The 27,633-nt window shown below is 39.2% G+C and overlaps 1 protein-coding gene and 2 long non-coding RNA genes across 8 annotated transcripts in view; 2 read left to right on the top strand and 1 right to left on the bottom strand.

Moving 5' to 3' along the window:
- The window catches only part of adarb2 (adenosine deaminase RNA specific B2 (inactive)), a 385,455-nt gene that overhangs the window by 196,433 nt on the left and 161,389 nt on the right, over positions 1–27,633 (bottom strand). Inside the window, exons 3-4 of one of the 4 annotated variants that reach the window (XM_042400114.1) lie at positions 11,088–11,273; positions 10,862–10,952 (exon numbers count right to left, since the gene is read on the bottom strand). The exons of 1 other annotated variant lie outside the window; for it this stretch is intronic. In XM_042400114.1, coding sequence (XP_042256048.1) covers positions 10,862–10,868 — 7 coding nt within the window. In that variant the 5' untranslated portion in view covers positions 10,869–10,952; positions 11,088–11,273. Of the gene's footprint in view, positions 1–10,861; positions 10,995–11,087; positions 11,274–27,633 lie in introns of those variants that run through there. 2 more of the 4 variants (XM_042400109.1, XM_042400110.1) reach the window with 2 other exon arrangements.
- Positions 1,419–17,823, top strand: LOC121888526. Of its 2 annotated transcripts, none has more exons than XR_006093258.1 (3): positions 1,419–1,507; positions 12,680–12,845; positions 14,490–17,823. It is a non-coding gene; the product is annotated as an uncharacterized LOC121888526 (long non-coding RNA). The 2 variants fall into 2 exon arrangements; XR_006093256.1 differs by having other exon boundaries at positions 12,680–12,820.
- Positions 20,527–27,533, top strand: LOC121888528. 2 transcript variants are annotated; one of them, XR_006093261.1, is made up of 4 exons: positions 20,527–20,577; positions 22,870–23,012; positions 25,889–25,984; positions 26,157–27,533. It is a non-coding gene; the product is annotated as an uncharacterized LOC121888528 (long non-coding RNA). The 2 variants fall into 2 exon arrangements; XR_006093260.1 differs by lacking the exon at positions 20,527–20,577 and adding an exon at positions 21,815–21,936.

Here is a 27,633-nt window from a genome sequence, read left to right on the forward strand (position 1 = left end):
AGTCTATCTACCTAATATTGCTATATTAGTTAGCTTTCACTTTTGCCTATCTGGAAACCAACAATCTTCTGACATACAGGCTAATAAAATACTTGGAGGATTGTGCAGATCAACAGTGATAGCGTTTAATATTGGATTCCTTAATTTCTGAAACCATTGAATATTATGGTGCTCTTTGTGAGTCTACATTCCAATCAAAATGTCTCTGTGAATAGGAACTAACATCATTGCCCTTAATGTCACGTAACATTATCAGCTCTGTGGTTTAGTACAATGGAGCCATTGTGTTCTATGGTGAGGGGGGCTTATCAGCGAAAGACAGGAAAGGAGAAAGGAAAGGAGAAAATGAATAGAATAAAAGTAAATTCGATCTCTGTTTTGTAAAGGAGAGATTTCTCAAAATAATGATTCTTCACAACGCTGGATTCAAGATGAACTAAAGTTGAATTAAAATTAATTTCTGCTAAGATATCAGTACGTATCCATAGTGTTTGTTTAGACTTGAATGCATATTTGGCGGACATTATTCCACCACGTTAGTACAATTACAGTCGGTGCATTGGAAACACATGACATCTGATTTCCAGGAGTGGTGAGAATGGGAGACAGTCTCCAGGTCATAGCATCATAAGCAGGAAGTCAAGGGTCAGAGCTAGATGATCACAGATAATAGATTACATAAAAAAAGGCCTCCTGGTCTAATTAAATTAGTACATTATGTTCGAGTCGGTCTGGGCTGAATATTAGAGCTGAGTTATGATTGAAAACTAGTTTATATGATGTGTCATCCAAAAGTGAAAGCCAAAAGTGTTTATAGCTGTTCGGAACTGTTACACTGGAAGTTGAGTGAAAAACTGGCCATCACAGAGAGGGGCAATCTTTTTTTTGAGCCGTTTAAATACTTCTTGTAATTCACTACAGAAATGAAACAATAAAGGTGTGATTTTTCATTTAGAATGAACAGACTGAAATAAAACCTTTGACAGCAGGGTCTGCAGTCTTTCCCCTAATGTTGCCTGATGAAACAAGCCTTTCTTCTTGGTCTTCTTCTCCAGCTATTCCTGCCCTCTAGTTCTTCCAGCTTTGACCCCATGCTGGTCTCCCTCTCAGACCACTCCTCCTCCCTCTTCCACAGTGTTTTCTGGAGCTCTTCAGGGGTTTTCACGAACAAGGCCTTTTCATCTCACTGATGTTCCTCCAGCGGCTCCTCTGCCTCTCTCAGAAGAATCACCATCTCCTTTTTCTCCAGCTGAAGCAGCACTGTAGGAGATTTGCAGGTTTTCTCAAGCTCCTCCTGAACCTTCTTCCAACTGATGTGCCTTAATTTGAGCTTCTGTCTTGTTAAAATCCTCCTCATGAAGCTCAAACTCCAGGTTTAGGGCTTTTGTCTTACCTTTGATTTTAAGAGCTTCCTCAGCAAGGAGATTTGTTTTAAGCTGCTGCATTTCACGTACAAGAGCTCCTTTTTCCTAACCGTTCTTGGCAGCCTGCTCCTGCTTTGAGAGAGGTGAGTCAATGAAAAAAAGGTATGTATGTATGACTCTGTGTGTGTGTGTGTGTGTGTGTAGTCTATACCCACTGTACTGTATTTTGAAAATGGATGACATTGTAGAAGAATCTGAACAAGTAACAGGTCTCAGGACGTTTGGAGTTGTATGTCATTTAATCTGAGACATATTGCATTTGAAATATCACACAGCTGTAAATGTGTACTCACTTGTCAAGATACATAAAGGTGGCCGTCAGTTGATTTTTCATATTGACCTTTTAAGGCTTTTAACTCCATGTAACATTGTATTGTTGTTGTAAACACAGGTTGAAAAGAGAACTAAAATATTTAACTAAAGTTAAAGTTAAAGTACTCCTACAATTGAAAAATAAACCTAATTTAATTATTAAGGAGCTTATTTAAATGTACTCAGAGCACTGTAGACGTTTTGATTTAAAACAGTAAGAGGACAAAGACTACGTTTACTGCGTTGGTTTACCCAAATGACACACACAGAAGAAATCAGAGTTAACGTTAGCTAGCTAGGCTAACTACCTTCTGATTTCCGAGTCGAAGCTACTTCTTGCTAGCTTCCCCTTTCCAAATGAAATACAAACTTAACAGCACAATGGGTTTTCATAAATGGTAAATTGTTTTAAAGAGAGTCTTAAATTGCTAACGGTACATCATAATATGTGCGCTTGTTAAAGAAGGGGCAATAAATCTTGTATCAGTGTTCGTAGGCTAAATCTGGCCATGAAGAGCTCCAGGCAGTAGCTCATAAAAGTTGACAGCATGTCTCCTAGCAACGCCTTACATTTCCTCACACAAAAAGTGAAGAGAATTCAAATTTCAGTTCAACTTTAAGTGAAATTTGGGAAATATGTGTATATCAAATAATGTGTTTCTTGGTTCATTATTGTATCCTTAATAATACAAGAGACCAGCAAGCTCAACCTGAGCTCATGTTTGTACCTCTTGTAGTTTGTGTTTTCGGGCGGGTGGAGAGTTATATCTGCACAGACAGATGGAGAAAACCGTTGTGGAGGTCCCTGAAGGTAAAGAAGCTTGTTGCCAGGTCTGATCAGGCTGAATTCTGCAGCTTGGGGGTGGGGGGGCATGATGTACAGCTACATTTGGGTTTTGTTTTGCTCATTGGTATCAGGCAGGTACAGTGCTGGAAACTCCCCTGACCCTCCCTGATGACAGATTTCAAATACAAACCACAATCTTTGAAATTTAAAAATAGCTCTCTAAACCTCTACTGTGGACATACTACATCTTTCCTGTTTGTTGTACACCTCATGCAGACATTATGAGCTGCTCTGGTTTTGACCTGACAACAGAGAGGGGGGACAAGGACATGAGTAAAAAAAAAAAAAAAAATCAAATGTCAGCAGAGCTTAGTTCTGATCAAACATCCTGTTCAAACTGATAGCACCCTGGACGCTCCAGCCGCTCGGGAACTGACTATAATTGAAAATGGGCAAAACAAAATCAAACAAACACTGGTGCTCTCATGCATGTCTGATTTAAAAAAAAACCTTGAATGGGTTTCATCACTAAACCTGCTTTTAACCAACCCATAATTGCACACTCACACATGAATGTTTGGATATCTGCCACATATTCACACACACACACAGACAACATGCCACCGTCAATACTGCCACATGGGAAAATTAGTAAACAGAGGCTTATCATTTTCCAAAAGATCCTAAAGGCCTTGAAGCTCAGCTGTATCCCATTTTGAAGACAGAGATTAATTGCCTCTTTTCCGCCCCGACAGTAATCCTTGAAACTGCCTCCGCTTGGTGCAACAGCATCTCAGCCAGCCTCCACTCCTCTCACACACACCAAGGATACCACCACATAAAGTGAAACAGGCCCTCCCCCCACCACCACACACACACACACACACACACACACACACACACACACACACACACACACGCTTTACTACATCACTAATATCCAGCCCATTAGCACTTTAAAGCCAGCGTCCAGAATTACTTTAAGTCTCGCAGGCGTTTGAAGTATTACAGAGTCACAGTCGTGTGAGTGGCAGGAAGCACGGAAAGCAACAATGATGCTTTGCTCATGTTGCTTCACATTCCGCTTCTCGGCAAGGAGTCGAATTTGTTAATCTCACAATGCGGGGTGAATTGGTAGCTTGGGTATGGCGAGTCTTAGCACTGGTGAAATTGCTGCTCCAGAACCATCTCCAGCTCTTAATACCTCGCAGAATAAAACAGAGATCAGAAAGGGTACTGTTGTTGTTTCCCTGTGATATTTGCAGGCCGCGGTTTTAATTAATTTCTCTGCCTTTGTTCACAAGATCACGCTCGTGCAGAATGGCAGCATATGGTGTGCTCCGTTTTTGCAAATCCTCAAGAATCCAGACTGGCGTGGGATTTATGAATGCAACAGATGAGGTTTTGATGATTATGAGGTTGCTGATGGTCACCGGCACTGGAAAGGTTGTGCCTTCGACTCGGTAGAGCAGCATATGCTGCCCGTGGATAGCGAGAGGTCATCCAGATCTTCTGCCAGCGCCAGCCATTTCATTAAACCAACAGATGGCTGCAGGGATTTTATCATTAAAATATCCTTCTGCTAAATCTTTTTCATATCAGAAAAGGTATCAAATTGACACAGTTTTGTCATGGGCGACATTAACCTCGTTGTCATTTTTGATTTTCTGGTTTCATGGAAATAAGACTAAGTAGTCAAATGATACTATTGAGTTGTTGACCAAATGAGCATCAAAAGCTTGTGGTTTGCACATAAAACATAATGCATTTCAAGATTAATGAGGATTAGGGTTACAGGATATTTTCACTGCATTTGCCGGAGATGAATCAAAGGCTGACTGGAAATCACTCAAAGCTTTTACAGACTGAATCCTCGCTTGGCAATTAACTTTGTATGCGCTGAGGACATGGCAGATTTTGATTTGGACTGAAATTACGACACTCTGTGCATGTCTGCGCTGAAATCAGACAAGTGATTTTCCTACCACTATGGCGTATGTCACCGCTGCACTGGCACTGATTACAAGGCCCCATTGACCGGCAGTGCATGCGTTTCTGTCCTCCAATGATGGCGCCACATGAATAGGGTGTAATCAATCTTTGATCCAATCAGAGGTCGGTGTCCAGGTGACTGACAGAGAGGTCTCTGTTGGGCTCTGATGAGGCTGGAGTTAAGGGGCTCCCAGGGGACCGGGGGTCATGACAAAGAGATGCTCTGAACAGCAATGACTCACTGACATGAAGTTAGTGAGTATATATCTCCTCTTCATGTCCACCACTGCTTAAGGTCAATAAGGCCAATTCATGAACCCTGCAGAGGTTTGTTTTTACAAGATGATATAAGATGTTAAATTTGAATCTTAATATGCAGGAATTTTTTGTGCAACCAAGCAGGTTTCTAAATTTAACAAATGGTGACACAATGAAAAATACAGCAAAGAGACCTACGAGTATACAAAAATCATGACATCTGGAAAAAAAAAGTTCTTATGTGTCTACATTCACTCAAAGATACAAAAGTATTTGTTTGCAAAGGCTGAAGCACGGCTGTAAAGGTCTAAATGTTTACTCGGATAACACCGTGTTCAAATGATGGAGACCTTTGAATGAATATTACTGGAAACCTTGAGCATTCACTCTTCACAGATAGCTCAGTAACTGGTACTGCTGACATACAACACAAAGCCAGGGATTCTTTGTAAAGAATAATACTGTAACTTCTGTCCTTTGGATGAAAAGGATTAAACACCTTCTCCTGATTCTTTCTTAATGGTGTAAACACCAAATGGGAGACAATGTGTATCCTTGGAGGCAATATGTCTCTTTAAGTGCTTCAGACAATGTCAGTGTTTAGTGAATTATTTTCCCTCAACTGTGCAGTTTGAACTAAATTATTTCGGACCTGGAGATTATGATTATGTCCCATCATTTAGTTCAAATCATTCTTATGTTCTGACAGAGCCATATGAATAAACTGCCGTCTGGTTTGAAAAGCCAACTCCTCCAAGTGAACAGTAGATGGTGGTAGTAAACATTTTACATGGAGCTGGGACAAGGACAGCACACTGTCAGACAGAGCACCTCAAACTATCATGTACATTTTATTTTCAAAGGCATAATTTAGGAATGTAATGAGGAATTAATTTTCCATGAAGCATATTCGATAGTTTGAAGACATACACACACATTTTGTTTCACCCTCTGCCTACAAGGATACCTTTATTCACCCTTGTGTTAACATTTTCCATGGATCAAAGACAAGTGTCATTACTTTCCTGTTACTAAGAAGAACAATCGAGACACGTTGGCTACACAGTGTTTGACAAAACGCAGGAAGAGAGAGACAGAGCTGCTAAATCCCCCAAGTTAAGCTCATCACCTCCTCTTCTCTGAAGCTCTAGTCTTTCATCAGGCAGAGCTGATGCTGTTGCGGCTGCGTTTGAAGTTTCAAGCTTTTCCCCCTCACTAAACCGCACATCGAGGTGAGCAGCCGGGACCAGATCCCCGTCAAAAATGGACGAACACGCTCAGGAGAGCAGGAGGAAGGAAGGTGAGAATTCAGCATGGCTGTCATTAGACATGCCAGCCACGCGTGAACATGGGTGGAGTTTGTTTTTCTGACAGGAAAAAAAAAAAGAAAAAAAAAAGTGGCTGACAAAATGCATGGGCGTGCAGCGATGGAGAGGGTGTATGTATTTTCTCAAGTGCAGGGGATAAAAGCACTGTCGATGGAAATTAAAGCTGGCAGATCAATAACTGTGGGAACCAAAGCCCTGTCAGAGACAATACAGTACAAATACCAGACTCACTATGTAATCTAGACTGAAAATGGAGCATGTAAAATTTATATTTAGGAGGGAGATGTATTCACAGACATTGTGCTTAGAGATAGTGAGCTGTTTCAACAAAAGCAACCCTGTCTCATATGTTCATATGCATCTAGGGTTCACATCATGTCTCTCACTAAAAATAGAGGTTGACTTGTGCAGTATTCAGCCAAAAAAACCCAAAAAACAGTCTCTGCCTACCCTGAGTCAAATGCTTTTGTTGCCTAAATTGAACCATAAATTCATAGAAGCAAGATCCAGAACGCTGCATTTTTAAACAATACTTCAAATATGTCCAAAAATCAAGAAAACCAATTTAAATAATTTCACAGTCAGATTTTTGAGACCTTCATGGATACAAAAAAAAGTCATAAATCACTGATAAAACATGTACTGTATAATACTGCAGAAATCTGAATAAATGCTAATTTAATAGTCCATCTTGCCTTCTCTTACACGCTTTTGAGATAAAGTTAGAAAATTTAACACATTAAAAATAAACCATTCCAGTTTTTAATCATCTGAACATAGGCATATTTCTGGGTTTTTGCCATTTCATGAAAAATTGTATGTACATTACAAAAGATTGTGTGACCTGTGTGTCCCAAATCACACAGCTCAGCTCGACTGTGCAACTCTGGCCTCTAGATAAGCAAGACGATGTAGCATACAGTGTGATACAGGGCCAAACTTGTGTTTAATATGCACGTACTGTTCTACTAATTTTGGCTTAGATAAGATATTTTTATAGCCGTTTTTCTGAAATTGAATAAAAACAACATATCAGCCTTGTGAAAGACTGAGTGAAGCTCTTTTGTCTGTGGAGAACTGTGCAGGTTACTCCACATGAACATCTTATTTATTCTATACTCCGCCATTTTAACAGGGATTAAAGCAAAAAAAAAAAATCTTTTGACCCAAGCCAAGTCATATTCCCTATCTGCAATTTGTAAAACATGTTACAGGTTACATTACTTGATGTCTGCTAAACAAGTAACAACATGTAAAATCATGAGATTTCAGCACCACTCCACATATAACCATTGCTGCTGTTCTCTAACTCTATCAAGTTTTTATACTCTCAACCAATAATGTTTTAAGGGAAGAAGATGCTTTTAAACAACTTTTCTATTGCCAGTTTTTTTTGTCATTTTACTGCCATTTTCAATCTATGAAATGAAAATGATACTTTTTTTTGTCAAGCTTGATCTGGTTCTCCTGTATTTCTAGCCTACATTACATCAAAATTGTAAAAATAGAGAGAAGGCTAATTTTCAAGATATGAAGCAATGATACATTTCTGTTGGCCCTACTAAACTTTGCATTTTGGGATGAAAAGCCAAAGCATGGCTACACAAGAAGTAGGGCTATTATAATCAGAGGATGGGCTGTTACATGTAGCCTATAAAATTATCTGCACAGCTGTTTCAATCACTGCAATGACAGGTGGGCTAAATGTCAACTTAGCATAGGCTACATGGTTTGCTGGCTAGGTTACAACATTCAATGACACATTGCTTTTAGTAGCCTACACACCACTTCTATTAACGAGGGTGCGTGTCAAAGTAAAGCCAATTTGATACAATGACTCGATTGTTTAACAAAAAAATGCATAACTAATTAGTTAGCAAGCCAAGTTGCTAAGTTGCCAAGCGCAAGGCTAATGTTAGCTGGCCAGCTACCGCCTGTAAAAAACTGTTATCTATCTGTCCATCGTTTCTTAACTTGTTTTCACTGATTGAACATTTAACAACAAAAATATGAATCCTAACGTTGTTATTCTGTCATGTGGAATTCTGATGTTTCATCTGTTGCTGGGAACTACTCACTAAAGTTGAGCGATGCTCTTTGTTTAGATATAGCGCCCTGGTCTGTGTCACACACACACACACTATACACAATCCCATTGGCTAGTGAGTGTGACAAATTGCAAAGAACATCTGGTTGGATGCAGCTCTCACTGTTTTTTTGCTTTGTTTTGTTTTGTTTTTTTACACCATTGAAGTCCACAAATGAGAGAGAATAAATGGGAAGTTACCTCTCTCTCTCTCTTGCTCAACCCCCCCCCCCCCCCCCCCCCCCCCCCCCCCCCCCTTCTTTTTTTCTCCTCAGATCTATACTGATCTCATAAATGGCCTCTGTGGACTCCAAATGACAGGAATCTGTTGTAGCGACAGGTAACTTTAATCCCTGTTTTAATCAGGTGATTCCAGTCAGATCATTTCACATAACTTACTGACCCTGGTACTCATACATGTCTCTGTGAAATGCCATTAAATCAACAAACCACAATCATTTTAGATTGAATACGAACATTCTGCAAATTCATGTGTTTGTGGTGGATATTTGCATGCACATTCAAGATGAATGAATGTTTAGTTGATATTTTGAAAATCTGAGCTGCATTAGATTTCCTCTAATATGTATTTTACTGATGGAAAATAGATGCATATGAACATATTTTTTCAAAGAACAGGTTGCAAAGGAAGAGCAATGTCTCGATCATAATCAGATTAATTCCTGTATGAAATGTAAGGCTTTCATTTCAACCCTCATGAGAGACGATATCAAAATAGTCTCTGCAGACACTGCGAAGACTGTTTCATAAATGTAACGCTGTAATGTATGTATACAAAAGAGAGGCCCAAAAGCATCATGTCTTTGAATTGACAGTGCTGAGGGATGGTAAACCGGCGAGGGAATTCTCTCTTTTGCCTCTTTAGTTGGAATTGATTTCTTCAAAGGCGACTGTTGTTTTTTAATTAAAACACTGAACTGGCTAATTGTGAAATTGATTCAGGTTGTGTTTTTCACTGTGTAAAGCAATATACTGTTGCCCATAGTGCTATCTATATTTATCAGGGAAAGTAAATCAGCTTGCACTCTCTGCCTGTCTTGCTGTTTTCCAATTCCTGCATCTCACACACATCCAGGAAACATGCACAAACACACAGACAGTTTAGACCGTTTAATGCTGTAATCCTGCAACTCCTCAAAATGTTTTGGAAGTTTCTCAGTAAGCTATACGTACAAGTGACAGCATGAGAGTCTTTAACTCACAGCAAACCCTGTAAGCTTATCCTCAAAGTAGCTTGAAAGTCTGTATCAACAACAGGATTATACACTGGACCAATCCCAACTTCAGGAAGTGATATGCACTTAGTTTACATGTTGCTTCTTGGGAGCATGGACAATGGTGCTATAATTGTGTGTAATGTAGACATTTCATGATGAACTTATTGTACTTTTCGCCTGCCAGTAAGATTTATGACATGCCCCAGATGAAATTTACCTTAGAAAATCGTATGACAAACCTCCACATCCGTCTTTCTTGAGAGCTAAAGTTACCTTCAGAGACGCTATATTTCAGCAAGGCATTTTGCCACTGGATTAATCATTGGGCTTTAAATTATTCATCCCTTATCCAATCTTGAAGAACTGTCCTCAGCTCAGTGTAATTCCATAATTTTGCTAAGAAAAATGGCCCTATATGACACTGCCTAGGATATCCTGGCAAAGGTCCACTTCACCTCGTCTCTGTGCAGCAGCTCCTCTCAGCCATTTAGCAGGATTACTTTATTAACCAAAATATACAAGGTTATACAAAGTTCACACGTGCATGCCTCAATGTAAGTACTTACTTTATGCATACACACAAATATTTACCGAGGTTGCAGAATGCAATTTTATATTTCCTTTGAGCTGCTCCTAAAGCAGAAATAATCTCATTGGGTGAATTAAAACTGAAAGACATGATTTAAACAGCAGGCTAAGGATGGTTCACATAGCTTCAGAAACCTCCTCCCACCATACTTCTCCGTTGTTGGATTGAGGAGGTTGTGTGCGACCATTTCTGTGAGTTTCTGAAACATCTGACAACCCCACATTCACACCCACTTCACACTGTGATTGACCAGCTGTGTGGAGGTGAAAAACGAGTCAGGGTTTCAACTTCTCTGTCAAAATCTCTTTTTTTTATTCTTGTCACAACTTTTCACTCTGCCTTCAAGAGTAACTTTTCCGAACACTTATAAACACACAGTTGTCCAACCATACTTTTGAGATGTAATCTGCTCCGGCAAAACACGTTGTACCAAGTAGTTTTAATCAACCATAAAGCGACTTTTACACTGAACCCCTGTGGATAATATTTTAAAAGCCAAGTTCTTTTGCTACAAACTGAAAAAGCAATCTAACCATGCTAAGGTGTTTAGCTTAGGTAAGCTAATTAGGCTAACAAGCTACGTTAGCCAACAATTAACTTGGTAAACTAGTCAATAGAGGATGGAAGGTCGACAGTCCAAGATCAACAATGCCACTGTTACGGATGAATGAAATTTATCTGTACTCATTTGAACTTATATTTTCAGTTCAGTCATTGCCATACAGGTTTTCTTACACAACTGTGGTACTTCACTCATTGACATTTAAAACTGCCATTTTGTCTCTAGAGCAACTCCGTGTCTATGAACTAAAACTTTGTAATGTGAATACATGATGTGATACATTACCCCTCATGCAGCTCCATCACGTCTCTGTTGTGGTTCAGATGTCCACTGGAGTTTCAGGAACAATGTTGAACATCTATTTTATCTTCTCTCACTGTGCAGAAGCAACATAAACAAGAAAATCTAATAAGTAAGGTAAATCTTGGTAAGTAAAGACAGCCAACAACAAATTAAATGCATCTTTAGAGATTAATTTCATATAATTTGTCAATAAATACCATACCAATACCGTAAGGGATTAAATTTAGCTAGTTAAATTTCAGAATGAAAGTCCCACTCTTCCCGTCTGATGTTTCCACTGGTGCAGATCTCTCATCATTGACCCGTTCCTTTGAGCAGGCACAGTGAGACACCGCAGGGTTTAGGTCTGGGGGACAGACATGACAGCGCCATGTAACCGCTCATGCTGTTAAATCTGTTGGGAAATGAATCCCTCGTTTGTTAGCTGCACACATTCCAATTAATCACGGCCCTCTCAGCACACACAGCTAAATGGTTGGAGTTTAGTATAATGTCAAGGAGTCAAGCTTATTTATTCCCGCCAAACATTTTAAGACTTCAATCAAGTGTCCCCTCAGCTGCTCTCCCATGGAGAGACACACACACACACACACACACACACAAACACAAACAGTGACAATTTAGTCCTCCCAATGAGGCATCATAAATCACGCGTCTGAGCCAATAAACAGCTCTGCTTGGCCATATCTGAACCTTCCAAAGGCACTGTTAGTCCTCCTGTCATGTTAGCGCTACGGAGTAATTAACAAGATGTTTCTGCAGGGAGAGAGAAATAGAGCCACTGATACACATTTCAGTGGTGATCAGTGTTAGTGTATTGCCATGGTGACACTCATATCTGGAGAAAGAGTCAACAAGGGTTACGCACCGCCTGAAAAAACAACACGGTGCAGGTTTCATTTGATTTATTTATTTATTTTTAAGACAACTGTATCATGCTGTGTAGAATCTGACGTTAGCTCCGTATTTAACTTTGGGTGATTGGGCAGATTTTAAGGCACTTTGATATACCCAAAATGCCAGCTGCATAGCATGTGAGGAATGATCGAATAAACACTGAGATGTCATCCCAAACAAAGAGTGAGCAAGCCACAAATCTCACTGCTGAGAGGAAATCATTCTCACCTAAATCCCACCGAGACTAAAAAGGATTCAGGGATTACAGCAAGCGCTCACTTAGCTTTAATCAAAGTGCAAAGCTGTGCAGGCTAGTGTTGTCCTTGTTAGACATTTAAGCAAGGAAGGAGTTGGGTTTGAAGCAGTGCTGTAACAGTTAGTTAATCACACTGGTGAGTAATTACTTGCATACTTTTACTCTGGGCAAAAAACATCTCCCTCCGATATATATTTCCAGTTTGTCCCACTTGCTGTTTTTTTTTTTTTTTTTTTTTTTTGCTCCTTTCTCAAATTGTTCACTTTCTCTATTTGTTTCCCTCGTGCATCTTTTGTATTTGAAACGAGAGCAGGTAAGAATACCCTCATCTGATCATTTCCACCCTCAATTTTCTAAGCTCATGTTTTGTGTGGATTGCTGTTGGTTGTTTAAAGTGTTTTTGACATTGCCTTGTTATCCTGGAGCACTGCATACGTGTGTGATCTCCATATAGAAGGCTGTGCGTGTAGGCTTGTTCTCTATGAAATGATGAAACGCAGCGTATTTATGCATATGTCTGTTCTCGCTACAGCAGAACGCGCATGTGTTTTCACTTCGTATCATACTTCACTCCTCCTTACCCCCACATCATTACACTGTGCTTTAATCCCTCCCCACCTCTCTGGTTTCCCTCTTTTTACCCACAGTTTCCTCTGGGGATGTGACTTATGCTACACCGCCTCTTTGCACATACAGGCACAGGTAACACTGAGGATAGGAAGCTGTGTCTGTCTTGGTTCTTCAGGGAGAAGGGAAAGACAAAGACAGGCCCTGAAGCTGTCTCACAGGTACAAAAAACCAGCAGAGAAAAAGGTAAATATGGATTATTGCACGGCATGAGAACCTGTAGGCAGCAGGCACAGGAATAACACTCAGAAAACCTGACATAAAGATTAATGTGTGTGGAAAGGTTTAGTTACAAATCTATTTTTGGATTTGTTTCTACTTAAACCTGGAATATAGGTATTTGGTATCAGGTTGTAACTGATATTCAGGTCCAAGGTTATAGACTTGTGTAGTGGGAGGAGCTACTTCAGGTGCCCGTAGTTCCGGAAGTAAAAATCCTATTTTTTCCCCCCAAAGATAATGTTATGTGACTCACAGTTGGCGCAGTTCTAAAGCTTGAATCAGCATGAAACTCTCCCGAGTAAATCATCAAGATGAACAACTGCGTTAGAAAATATCTGGTTCTTTGATAAAAAAGTAGAAGCTATAAGTCTGTGTGAAGTTAACTACAACTCCCAAGGTGCATTGAATTTGAATTCTTCTAAAAGACTTACTGATCCCTCTGACTGACTTCTCCAAAGCAATGACGGTCCATGCTGGCTGGTATTTTTAGCCGTTCGCCACGCCAAAATGATGGACAAAACATGATTTCTCAGAAACAAAGTTTAAATCATTGAATTTGGTGGTCATAATATAAACCTTTAGGACTGTTACATTATAAAGGAGAGTCCTTTGTTTACATGTTAAAAAATATTGAGGCTATCATTTGAAGAAAATTCTGACATGGGAATACAGAATGGGGAAAAACCTTCTCGATACATTCATGGGAAAAACACCTCCAGAACCAGCTAATTGTTTTGCAACTCTACATCAAGATGGTATCAGTGTGGGTCTTTTTCTCATAATTGATACCATTCTGACTATAGGTCTTGCTATTTTTGCACCTTCAACCTCTGTTGTAGAGATTCTGGAAACATGGAATCAGACAAAAAAAAATTATTGGGACAAACAGTGCTAGCCTCCTAAAGCTTTTCAAATAAACTTAAAATTCGCTAACCGCATAGACATCTTCTTCCAGGGTAAATGTATATCACTGTTTAATATACGTTTTTTTTGCAGGATTCCACATTACTGGACTCTCTATGTGGGTATACCTTCTCTGAGACTTGCACATTACCTTTTCAAGTTGGAAATCAGTCAGCTCATAGATAAGCTGTCCATCGCGTCTTTATCTGTTAGTGTTATCAGTCAGAAGCAGGCTTTGTTGTTAACTAGTGTACCTAAATGAGTTGCAGCCTGGTTTTGGTGTAACTGTTTATCATCGGTTAAAGCACCACACTGCACACTCACCATTAACTAATTCTTGGTGGCTTAGTTGAAAAGATAAACGGAAATGAAGGCCAGATTAACAAACTAAAGGAGAGACCACTTTCTCACGTGCATTATCGAATCCAAACCAAGAGTTATTAAACGTCACTCACTAATTCAACTCATAGTGTTGCTTTTACCCTTTAAGCAGCTCTTGTATTTCCCATCTCAGCAGTGTGAACTTCCTCCCAGCCCCTCACTCATTAGCAGTGTAACCCAGGTTGACCATGACAATGTAACAGGTTTGAGATTAGGCCCACCTCTTCAAAGGGAACAAAGGGGATAGCAGGGCTGAAAGTGATCAGGCTGCACTGGACAAGAAGATCACTTTTAATGAGTCTCCTCTCTGTTCCCACTAACCAGGCATCTCTGCCTGAATACAGCCTCCCCGTCCACTGAGATAAAGACTAATGTTTGGCCTGGTGGGAGGAAGAGGAGCAGCTGAGGTTCACTCCAACTACGGCATCTTTCTCCCAGAACTGGGTGCAGCAGCAGCTCTCAGTGGATCACTGAATATTGTACAATATGCACTCACAGCCTCACTGTGGTACACCTGCACATGGCCTACAGCACTAACTCTCTCATTGGTCATTCTCTGGTGTAATTGTAATTATAGACTGATCATGGAACAGGTGCTTAAGGAATAAAATACACAGTAATGTATATGTTGTTTTTATCCTCTTGCACCACTAAAATGCACCAGTATAAAAGAAGAGGAACATGACAGTTTAAATTGGTCATTGAATTGGCCTTATGAATCAAGGACTTGTTATAGATTGAATTATTTAATTGTAAATGAAAAAAATAAGGCATTAACAGACATTAATTAAAAATACTAAACAAAACTTTCCAGGAAGTATTTGCAAAAGTATGAAAACAGTTTATTTTTAGTCAAGACACTGTTTCATAAATGCCTTTGCTATTGTGAGGTTTGAGTGACTGCAGGTTTGGCTATTTAATAAAGCAGAATATAATGATTCCCACAGTAGCTATATGTATCATGGTTTTGCATATACAAACACAATTATTATTTTCTATTATTAGGGTGAGAGATAATATTTTTAAAAAGTTAAAAAAATATTAACTGAATTATGGTCAACAAACCAGCTAAATAGAGAACATGACAATTATTATCTTTGAAGGAGAGCAGACTAGCTAATATTGTAGCATATATACTGGGGCTATCACCTTTCTAAAAAAAGAAAGAAAAAACTTTTTTTTTGAATGAAACTAACACAAAATTTGTTTAAATTAATTCAAACACAACCCAAAATTAACATGCTGTTGATTTGTGTTTACTTCAGTGACAAGGTAATGTTAATTTGAGGGAGTTTCGAATCACTGTGTCAGCAAACAGCCCTACCTTTATCCTTGACCTTTACATCTACTGTGTCAAATCCAAAATGCCTCCTCACAATACTTCTCAGATGGTTTGGTATCATTATTATCCGTTCAGCACTAGTTTTCTCCATTTTACGTTAGCATAGAAAACTGTAATTTACTGCTAGGCTAACTAGCTTCCTTATTCTTGAGCTTTTTACTGAGCTTCAACTGCATGTTGTCACTCGGTTGATGATTCTAGGAGCCTACAGGACTCACAAAAACCTAATATGATGAACTAATTACGGGGACGCAGCTACATTTTCCAGGGGACTCAAAACTCCTGGCTATGCCCCTGCTTTGACAGAAGAACACTGGTTATCTGCTTGTTTGAGGTTTACACAATCAGATCATTTCTGCCTCTGAAAAATGTTTTTAAAACACATTTCCTCAATAGACACACCACAATATTTGGCTGTTAAGCGGAAACTATTGTTGGCGGCTCACTTCAGTGCCCTTGTTTGATATGAACCTCCATAGACTTCAGTGTGACCTCTAAGGGATCCTTCAGCCTTTGCTTTTTCCCACATATGTGTTACTCAACAATTCCTCGTAGTAAATGGTTTGTGTTGTCAATTTAAGGAGATAAATCTGCCCCGCCAACGACAGTGTCCTGGTTTATTCCCATTTCCGGTCTCCCACTAAGAATCTTACTGACAGAATATATGGCGTCAGCATGCTCCAAATCTTTGAGCCTTTTAGCCTCTTCTGTAATGCTTACACAGGGAAATTGAACAAGTGGACAGACTGTTCCACTCCTCAATATGATACACTATAGAGCAGAAATTTCATTCTCTTAAGCTTTAAACTTATACCATCCACAGGGTGCTTGTTGTCGAAAGAAGTAGAAAGCAGTTTGTTTCATGTCCTTTGGCAAACACTAAATATATTATAGCATTTGTGGTTAATAAAAAAGTAAAAACACTATGCAGAAAAGGTGATATTGTGAAAATTACACCATTGTGAAAATCATTACTATTTAACCAAAGATTAGCGGTAATGTTTTCATAATTATGCCTCTTGCAAATTATGGCTGTTCTACTCACTAATTGCTCTTTCCTTTCATTTTATTCATCTAGAATTAAATTAAGTAAACATGGCCCAGAGAGGATAATAGTGACCCAAATTCTACCATGCCAACTTCAAATACATAACCTATACCTATACATATGACTGACTTTAAATAGTGTTTCTGCTATAGTTAGAATTCCTTTCAAAGTCACTTAGCTCAGGATGTGCGCTCCTCACAGCATGCCAGTGCAGAAAGGAAATCAAAGTAACAGACAAAAAGTTGTTTGAGTGTATTATATAAGTTTGGGGTGACTCTGTAATGAGTTTTTAGGGGCAGCAAAACAGTGTCATCATTCACATAATATCATAATTAGCCCATTCTGAATCCAGGGGGCTCTTGGTCAGATGATGATGGTGATGTTGGATCTTCCCCCTTGTTTCATGTTGGCTAATATCCAGCAATTTGCCACCTCACTCCTCTCTGTCTCCTTTTTCTGTCTTTCTGGGGAGTCTTTGATGCTGTGTCAAATGTCTCCCTCTTCAAAGTCTTCAAGGATATGGACCACAGTACCAAATTGGTCGCATACAGACACTGCTGGCCTTGTTATGAACCTGCCAAATACGGAGGACGTTGATGGAGGAGTATGCTGATGCAAGGTTGTGTGTTTTATCAGCTCTCAAAACAACCTGCCCGTGGCTCGATCTTCAATCTGACGGGATGCAGGAAGAAAGAAAAGTTTTGCCTGACTGCACTTTGTGAATGCACATTCAAACAGCATCTCTCAAAGTTCAAAAACAGAGTCGGATGAGGTAGACTTTATCATACTGTGTGAGACATTTAATCTTTTCACAGGGCTAGCGCTTCTCTTTCCTTCCATTGATTTTGACCATCATAAGCTATAGTGTAGATAATGATCAGAGTCTAATCAGCTGCATTATCAGTATGCCCTTCCCTATCGGTGCTGCCAACACCTAAGGCTGTCCAGTCAAATGTTGCTCTGGTACAATGAATGGAAGACAAACAACCTTGCTATGATGTGCCAGACACTTGTGAATAAATGTCCTTTCCTGTCTAGTTTGGGTGTATCTTAGCATTTTTTTTCTTCATTCCTTTTTGTACAAATTTAAATAGATGGACATTATAATAAAAGATCAGCTGTAGTCATTAACCTTTAAATGTAACTGAATACAATTCTGACTTTTTAGGCCATGCTTGCAGCATGTCTCTAGGGAGGGCCATGTCTGTCAAAGGGTCCATCACAGACTGAAATATCTCAACAACTGTTGAATGGATTTCCATTAAATTTTATAAACACATTCATATTCCCTAGACGATCATACCCATTGACTTTGTTCATCCCCTGACTTTCATGTAACGCCACCAGAAGGTCAAAGATCTATTTTATATTTTCTTTTATACAGTAAAATATTGCAGTCTACTAGCTGGATTGCCTTAAAATTTTGTAAAGAACAACTAACATCTTTGGCTGTCCTCCAGTTTTTACTCTAGTGCCACAATGAGGTTTACATTTTTAGGTTTACTGGAATATTGCAACAACTACTAGATGTATTGCCCAGGAATTTGGTACAGAAATTCTTGTTATGAATGGTAATAATCTTAAACCCCAATCAAATGGGATTATTACAGGGGGAGGTGGGGAACAATTATTCACTGTGCTCCTCGGTAAACGTTCTGGACGGCATTTTACCCATCGCAAAATTACAGAATGTAGTCTGAAGTAGACATGTACATTCAGCAGGACAGCCAAAGAGAAAACTGATATCTATGTCTATGGCATTACAACAGCATATTTTATGAACTTACAGGGTCTTGCTCTCCTAATGGCTTTAGTTGTTTTTTCTGTTGTATTGGTTCTCAAAAAGGCCTAAATGTTAGTGTTAATGTTTCTGTACATAAAAATAGAAAAGATTTTTGAACAAAAGACAAATTTCACACTGAAGTGATAAAAAGCAGCAGAAGAAAAAGTAGCTCTTCCCACTGGAAAAAACCCCTCAAGAGATCCTCTTTGAAAGACAAGGATTGTGGTCCAGACTGGATTTAAATTACAGAAGGACCATCGAGTTCACTAAAAAGCACTATAGCTAATTGCAGTTGTAATCATTAGTGGGGTGTGAGTAAAAAAAATATACATACACACTCCAGTTTGGATTACAATCACTGACCAGCACAGGTAATATTGAAATCACCCTTCCTCCCCTAGAAACACATATCCAGTCCAAATGGGCTTTAGTCTTGTTTCCCCACATACAGCATTGATTGATTCACAGCAGACCCGCCGCTGTTTCAGGAAGGATTCCTAATGTGTGTCCTCGATCAGCAATAACTCTTCATCCATGTCACTCTGCAGTATGCATTATTTCTGCGACTATTACTAAGAATTCATTATTTAAGTGAGTAGCTATCAGCAAAGGGGCAAGCAATTTACTTGTCAAAATACATTACCATGTGTGGTTTGAAATATGACTATGGGGGAGCTCCGGCCTGGTGCGAGCAGAGAACCGGCAGCAGCCGTCTGCTAAATTATGGATGGTAGGCTATACTAAATTGGGACAGTGAAAATAGTACGTCTCCCATCCTGTCTTTTAAGGTGAGTGTGAACTCTTTCAAATGGATCCTTCATTGCCCGGCTTGCTTTTCAGAAAGGTAAATGAAATAACTGCTCTTTTCATTCAATGCTTACTTTGATGGGTACTTACACAGGTATAGCTGCCATTAGCGGCAATCCAAGAAGCGCTGTGATTCACGGTGAAGATTACTGCTGAAGCCCTGGCAACTTTTTTTTTTCTTTTTTGCATCTGTCAAGTCTTTAATGCTAATCTACCTCTTCTTGTTACATCAGCTTTTCCCTCCTCAAGACTTCTCTTATTTTCGCTGAAGCGGCTTTGATCCCCCACAGACCCAGGTGATCTCCACTGCACCTCTTTGGTTAAGTGCTTAGGCTGGATTAGGAGGGATGGATGAGGAAGGAAGGAAGCGGTCCTATCTACGCTCTCTTTACCCATAACCTCATAGGGAAAAGGCAACATCCAGCTGTGCAGATTGACAGCTTGCAGGACAGCACCCCAGCTCTGCAGACTTATCTTTTCTTCTACCTGGTTTAGTGTGAGGCTTTTTTTCCCTCCCCATCTGTTTTCATCTACTTCTAGTTTGTGCTTCCTCGTCTGCAACCTCACCCTCCCGAGACCCTCACTTTAGAGGATTAAAGGCGCTCTAATATGATTCATGAGATACATCTAACTCATTCTCTGCTGGTTAGAGAACAACATTACACTCCCAAGAGGGTAAAAGAGGGAGACATGGAAAAAAAAAAGATTATCTAATGGAGTTTTTGTTTCTGTGTTGTTAAATGGCTGCCCTGCCTGGCGCTGTCTAAATGAGGACTGTCGTTTAGTCCCTGGTGGGGTTATCTTTTTCCTCTCTACCCACGCGCATCGCCCAGGCTCTGTTGGCTGCTACCCACTTGGGAGAACAGGCTAGATGATCTGCTGCTGTGTAGCTCCCAGCAAATCTAACACAAACCAAAGAACCTTTCAAAGTTAAACAAATCACCCTTGGGCGTTGTGTCCTTCCACATTTGGCTCCAACTCTCAAAGCACAGTAATGTTTGTAGACTGCATAAACAGCTGGGCGGCACTGACAGTGAGAAACAATATTGGACAATAAGCTGGTCTTATTCATCTGCAGCAAAATCTGAAGAGGGGGCGAGAGAGTGTTGAAGTTATTTCTCAATGCTGAAATGTCTTCTCTCTTCTTATTCATGGATGCTGTCCCAAAGACTGACATTAAAAGGTTTTTATATATCATTTTCACATTACAAAGTCCTTACAATATTATAAATTTTGTTCTTCTTCGTCCAAACAGGGACATGTGGGTAGAGGGTGTCACATTCTGTGCAGATTGTAAAGCAGTTTGTTATTGTGATTTGGGGCTATATAAATAAAACTGACTTGAATGATCGTCCAAAAGCTTCTGTTTCTTGGCCAATAGGACTTTGATGCAGCAATGTCTCCATGTTCCCAGATCTCTGAAATGACTTTGGTGAGTATAATGTAGTCATAACTGATAGAAATGATGGTGTAAGATATGAAAATAAGACCCAAATTGCAATCATTTGGCTTTAAATGCGGGACTGTCTATACTTGGAGTGAGACAAGCAGGGCAGCGACAGGCTTTATGGGCAGTGCTACAGATACAGGCTACAAATTATCTTGACTATTGTTTATGGAATAAACAAGGACATATAGAGGTACCTATATACACATACAAGTCATCAAGGGCACGGATAAAAAATTAACAATAGCGTATATGTCCCAAAAGCTGAAAAAGCTGTTGGGGAAAATCACAGCTTTAAAATCCAGAAAGTCTTCCTCAGAAAAGATTCCATTAGCTTGTGAGAAAGGCTGCAGATGAAATATCATACAAACATCCCGGTCATCAGCAGAGGCCATCTGCCTCTTCATTGTGTATCTCCAAATGTGTCACTGGTGGGCTTTCATTGTTTGCCAGCATTAGGTAGGTGGAACTGAGTCAACTGCACCAAGCTAACAAAGTGCGTTGGCAACAAATAACAAAGCACTCCCTGGACTTTTAACATTCAAGGAGCAGAAATGCTTGCTAATAATATTTTATACTTACAAAGAATAATTAAAACTTAACTGAGTGGCTACAACTCAAAGTATTACCGAATATTGCTTCCACACATTGTAGAAAAAATGAAATAATGAAATAATACAATGTTCTGTCAATAGACTTTTACTTTCCCCCTGCAAACCAGAGCCATAATTATAGTTAAATAGAAAACAGGGCCATTTAGTATATCCACTGTCCAGAAATTACAAGATCAATAATGCCTTCACTTTAGACTTGAGTAACTGCAACAAAGCTTAGATTTTATGTGGCATTACATCATATGTCATAGTGAATCAGTGAAATTGCTAGGTCCATGCACTGTATAGATTAAATGGTCATTATGTTGTATGAGGATACTTATGTCTCCATAGCACTATAGTTAGCTCTCAGATCACAGTGATTTCAGACAGAAATTGCTCATGATTTAACTACTGGTCAGGCTCTTAAACGCTATTATCTGACAGCTACTTTCAGCCTGGAAAACAGTACAGCTTATAACAGGTGAGAAGAGGGGAGATATGCTATCTTTATCATATTCTGACATGTTTCACTGGGAAAAACACTACATGAGGCTAATGCTTGTCATATAAAGAGACTTGATAGGTCAGTTCATGAATTGTTTGTCCACACTGCATAAAGGGCGTCTCATGCTGAAGAGGAACAGCACACACATATGAATAAAGAAGACTGTAAATCTGTCAAAACCCTTCACACAGTCAACACCTGGGCTGAAAATCAATTAGACTGCACAGATTGCTGGAAATAATGGTGAGTAAAGTAAAAAGCGCTGTCCAGAGTGCTGGCCATGGAGTGCCATATGTGCTTTTGGGTTGGAATCCTGCTGCTGTACAGACTAATGGCCAATTCATTTGTCATTTGTTACACATTTACCTCCGTCTATAAACTGTACTGAGTATGTTCTGGATCCTGCTTGCTGGTGTAACCATCAGCTCTATCAGTCCTGCTTCTCCTGTTGTCTAAATTTGAGCTAATAAATAATTTTGCGATATTAATTCTTGCAACAATTCTGCTGTGTTTGCATTAGTGGGGAGATCCACAGTAACAATAAAAATGCTTGCAATGTATCCCTAAGTTAACAAAACACAGTGGCTGAAACCCAGCGATGGTGAAGAAGAACAAATGTCAAAGATCTGACAAAAATGCAATGCTTGCACTGTAAAAAGTTGTGCAGTCTGCTGTATGGAACCAGATTCAAAGACGATGATGACTATCACAAGCACCTAAAACTGCAAATTAGTAGAACCACCTGAAACAAACAAAAAGGTCAGGAAATCTTCAGCAGAAGATCCCTGTTGCTTACCTCTCAAATGTCCACAGCTGGAGCCTTAAAAAGATTATGGAGGATATAACTTGTAACCTACAGTAAGTTCATTTATTAGCTGAAGATATGGCTCTGGTCACTACAGCAAATGGTTTAATGCTTTGCTGGACAAATGCTACTCGATCCCTTCCTGCAACTGTTCATGTTGTGTTAATGTTATGTGCTCTAACGTTACATGTGAAAAATGCATCATTTTGAGGCCACAGCAGATTTATGGTAAAGCTGAACTATGGAATCATACATGAGCCCGACAGTCTGTTTTTATCAGTAATGATGTTTAAGCTCTTACAGTGTTTAGGTAGGAAAAAGAGACCAAACTCTCCTCTCTCTTTTTCTCTCCCTCCCTCTCTTTCTCTCAGTGTAAGAATGATTGATCTCTCCATCGGTGATAAGAAGCTCTTCTCCATCATGCGCCTGCTGCCACCTCCGTCCCACTTTCCCTGAGCTATCATAGCAGGCCTGTCTGAGAGGCCCGTGATAACGACAGGCCTGGGACACAAAGGTAAATCAATCTCAGCAAGGGAAGTGAGGGGAGGGCTACGGGTGTGTGTGTGTGTGTGTGTGTGTGTGGACATCTGTGTATTTATTTTTTTCAACAGCTGTCAGGGAAATGTTTCCAATAACACATGTCTGCACAAACATTTACATGTGATATCAGATATTATTCCTACAGTAGATACTAAGCCCAAATGTCTTTATGCTTAATTGAATGTAAAATACTATACTATAAATATTCTTCAGCATTAAATGGGTGATGAGTACTACTGTAGTAGAAGCTGCATCAACATTAGTTGCTAATCATTCACACACATTCACACACTGATGGCACAGCCATCGAACCGCTGATCTTCTGATTAGTGGATGACTAGCTCTACCCCCTGAGCCACAGCTGCCCCTCTTTCTCTTTTTTACTTCTCAAATTATAGACATCTGTTTATTAACTGAAAATTTGGTGCAGGTTGTTGAAAATGTGGTGATTAGAAGTGCAAAAGGAAAAAAGAGCAGTCCAATATTTAAACACTGTATCCAACAATTCCTTCTTTGCCAATGCACTAGCCAATGAAGAACCACATCAGCACTTCACTGGTAACAAGTCCATTTATTAAGGCGTCCTTTACCGTGGTTTGTCTCACTCATTGAGTTATGAGTTAGTTGGCCATCTGCAGGTGACTTTTTAATGTTTCAAGCTGACTCAAGAACCTTGAGTCAATTAAAAAGGAGAACCTTGTAAAGAGGTCCTTAATATTCTTACAACCCTATAACTGCTTACTTGGACAAGCAAAATAGAGGTTAGATTTATGATCTGTAACTTCAAACAGTATGTTTCACTTATGTTGCATTACAAAAAAAAAGGCTTTTAGGATACTAACCAATATGTTTGGCAACCATAACACTATCTTGAATAACACATTTAAACTGGGGTTGCTGGACTGTAAACTTCCCAAATCCAATAAAGAGTAGGGTAAAGCTGCTAGGGTTAGCCTACACTTTGATAGCATCCAGGAGCAGCTCTCATACAGTTGGGAAATACTACATAGTGGATGCACTAGTTGTGAATGGGGCTTTTTTTAACAAAACCTGTAACCCCACAAAATAATGTAGTTTGAAATGCTCCTTGGCCTTGGGAGTGACTCTGGGTTAGATTACTATGGAGACAATAAACTAGTTAGCTGAACATTTTAATCTTTATAGCTTATGTTAGAGCAACATGCTGTTTAATCCATCCCTACTTGTGCTTTTGGTTTTGGAAAGTTAATGAAAAAGACTTGCTGTGCCTCATTATAGTTGCAAAGCTACAACTGAACCATCACTTGTCAGGGGAGGGTTTTAGCGAGCAGTCAATTCACCATATACAATTCAGAAACTGCAACATTTTGTCGAGTTATTATTTTTTAATAGGCTTTTACATGTGGCCAGCTCTTTAATGGACCTCTGATATGACGCCAAGACTTGAGTAGTGAAACAGCTGCAAAGCTTTTATTTTTGGCTAAATACTAGTGTGTTTATTGCACCTTTGTGTTTTGCTAATGTTCGGTGAGGTCAGAGGACAGCCATCAACTGCACAATTTAAAACATAATGACTTAAAGTCATTCCTAATTATGTGAAGATCAAAATTAACCACGCACACTGTAATGACTTTACTGTGACTTTATTAGGAGCGAACAACACGTTTCGCTTGTAGCTTCTTCAGGTTCACTCAGCAAAATTACATGAGTACTCACAGGTGTGAAATACAACTTGGTTTCACAACTAATTATCACAGTCTTCATTTTTTCAAAGTGTTTCAAAGATGAGCATTGATGCAACAAAGCATGGTTAATGCTATACAGAGTTACAAGAATTACACCATTTTACATGATTTTTACATAATTAAAAAAAAAAAAAAAACTCCCGTGAACAACTTATTGAATAGGATGAGTTAAATTTCCTTAAAAGAATAGACTATCAGTCCTACAGCTGTCCCTCCACACCACTAAATGGGAAGGGTGAGTGTCAAGGGACCTAGTGGCTCATCTCTCCCTAAGGGTCCAAATTACCTGTAGAGAGAGATATAAGTTAATATTTTCATGTCACAGAAAAGAATTCAAATCCTGTGTTTCATTAAGATAAGACTACAATTGAACCTTATGGACTTAATGAAACACAGGATTTGAGTTCTTTTCTTTTCTGTGTGCAGTGGTTAATTTTGATCTTCACCTGAAGATGTTCCTGCGACCGACCAGCACCTGATTGAAAATACTGGCTGTGCATGAGGAGTTCTGTTCACTCCTGATTATGTTTTCGTCAGAGAACAGGAAAAAGAGACGCTAATAGCAACAATCAACAATCTGAAACTAATGCAAAGCCTGGGTTCGTGTTTGATGGATAAAAAGTAAAGCTGTTCCTGAGGCAAAATGGTTCAACACTGCTGGTTTTATTTTATTTCTAACTGACCATAAATCCAGGAAAAGGGGGACTATATCTGTTATAACTTCCCAATGATTGTATACCACTGACTATGACTTTGCTTACATGTACGTAGCCATATGTGTAAGGATGTTTGAGAATAAAGGTGACTGTCAGTTCACTATTTGTTTTAGATTTAATAAACACACTTGTTTATCTGAGCCACATGAGAAAAATCTATGCAGCAAATGTCTCTACCCGCTGATTATTCTGCAGTCAAATAAGGATTCTTGGAAAAGGTTGTTTCGCTAAGTGGATCTATTCAAGCTTCCACATTGCAGCTATTTTGGAGTGACATTTCCACTCTTTTCTAATCTCTGTGGTTTATCATCATTTGCTTAGAAATGCCTTAAAGAGACATTTCAGTCAGATAAATTTGGAACATAAATGTCTCAAAAATGACATCTGGGCATGTGGTTGAATTTTTATAGTGCTCCATTACCACCACCATACTGAATGGCTTCATCTGCTGTTGCAATATGTTTTGAAAGAATAAGAAGCCTACGAACACAAACATCACCAATGTTGTAAGTTAAACGCTGGACAGATGTATCCTTAATTGTTATCTAACAAGTTTACATTGTCTAAATGCACAATACTATCTCATATATCTATTAATATGCAACTAATTTGCCGATATGTTTTGGAGAAAACATTATGGCTGCCTGAATCCCACAATGTTTTTTTTTTCCAATTCAGAAGGTGCAACATCCTTAAATGGCTCATTCAGAGGAGATCAGTATTCAAAGCTCAGAACTTTGACACTGGAGACCAGAGTTCATGTATCCTTCATATTGTGTTTTGCACCAAAACACGTGGGTAAGGTTCCAGGAAGAGGATGTGTTTAGTTAAACATCGAAAAAGTCAATGAGTCCTGTTTCGTTTCGTTTTCAAAGCTTCAGAGGATGTTTAAATCACATGCTTTATGTACATCATGACTTATGTGCTATTTCTGTTTTCATTGCATTTTGTTGCAATTTGCTTTTGTCCATACAGCACCACTTCAGCCAAGTGTCAAAACTTTTTTTTCCAAAAAATTTCCACTCATGTTTTTTTATGTAAAAGAAAAGAAAAGAGGTGGATGGAATCACACCTATTGACAGTGAACATTCTGCAGATACGGTCAGGATGAACATTTTATGCTGTCAGTGTAAATTCCTCCATATCATGTTCATAAATGTAGTCTTTATATTTCCCACAAATCCTTTTCTTTAATGCATATGCATGTATATTAACTTAATTTTAGAAGAAAGGATTAGAATACAAAAACAGTGTTAAATTAGCTCAGGTCTCAATGCACATCAGATGTTTAGATGTTGTCAGTGTACCTACATGCAAAACTTTAACTTTCTATACTTTGTAAATAAACATTGATGTTTAGAGATCTAGTGGGGTAAGAGGTGAACTTCTTTATTGCACAGAAGCGAACCTGCTGAGATGGTCAAGTTGTACATTTCATGACACTCTCAGTCCTTTACAGCTATCATTTCCCAGATGATGAGGACCTCTAATATGGCTTCTGGATGTCCTGCAACAACTATTTTATCCTTAAAATTATCCTCCTTTTACATCATTTGCATCAGATTGATACTTGCAACAATGCATAGACTAAATTCAATATGTGGGGAAAAAATAGACTAAACTTAGATTCACGCTCCACTACATCCCCAGTGCAGCCTACTCTATTTCTGCATATACAATACATGGAACTTAAGAGTGTTATTGTATGTGTATTTGTCAGTTGTGTGTGTGTGTGTGTGTGTGTAACCCAGGTGCTGTCAGAGTGAGTCTTGCCCCTGACAGAGACGGGTCACCATGAAGCCTGTAATTCATGTGCAGTGATGTGATCTCTGAGAGACAGGGGGGAGATGAGTAATTAGACCCTGTCCTCATGCTTGATTACAGTCTTGTTTCGACATAAACCATATCTACCCAGGGAGGCTACATTACCATTTCCCTAGCGCCGCCTGGTTATGTTAGCAAAGCACTCGAAGCTGCAGTTCTTTTTTTTCCCCTCCCTGCACTCTTTTGACAGCTAAAATACTCTAAAGATATTTCATGTGTGCACCTATTCACTCTTCACATGTTCCTACTCATCATCTACTTATAAACACAGTGCTCATCTGATTACAGTAGGGGCTGATCGCTGTTTGCAAAGATCCAACAGGGCAGCCTC

This window comes from Thunnus maccoyii, chromosome 21 (assembly GCF_910596095.1).
Source record: "Thunnus maccoyii chromosome 21, fThuMac1.1, whole genome shotgun sequence".
In the NCBI taxonomy this organism is placed as follows: Eukaryota; Metazoa; Chordata; class Actinopteri; order Scombriformes; family Scombridae; genus Thunnus; species Thunnus maccoyii.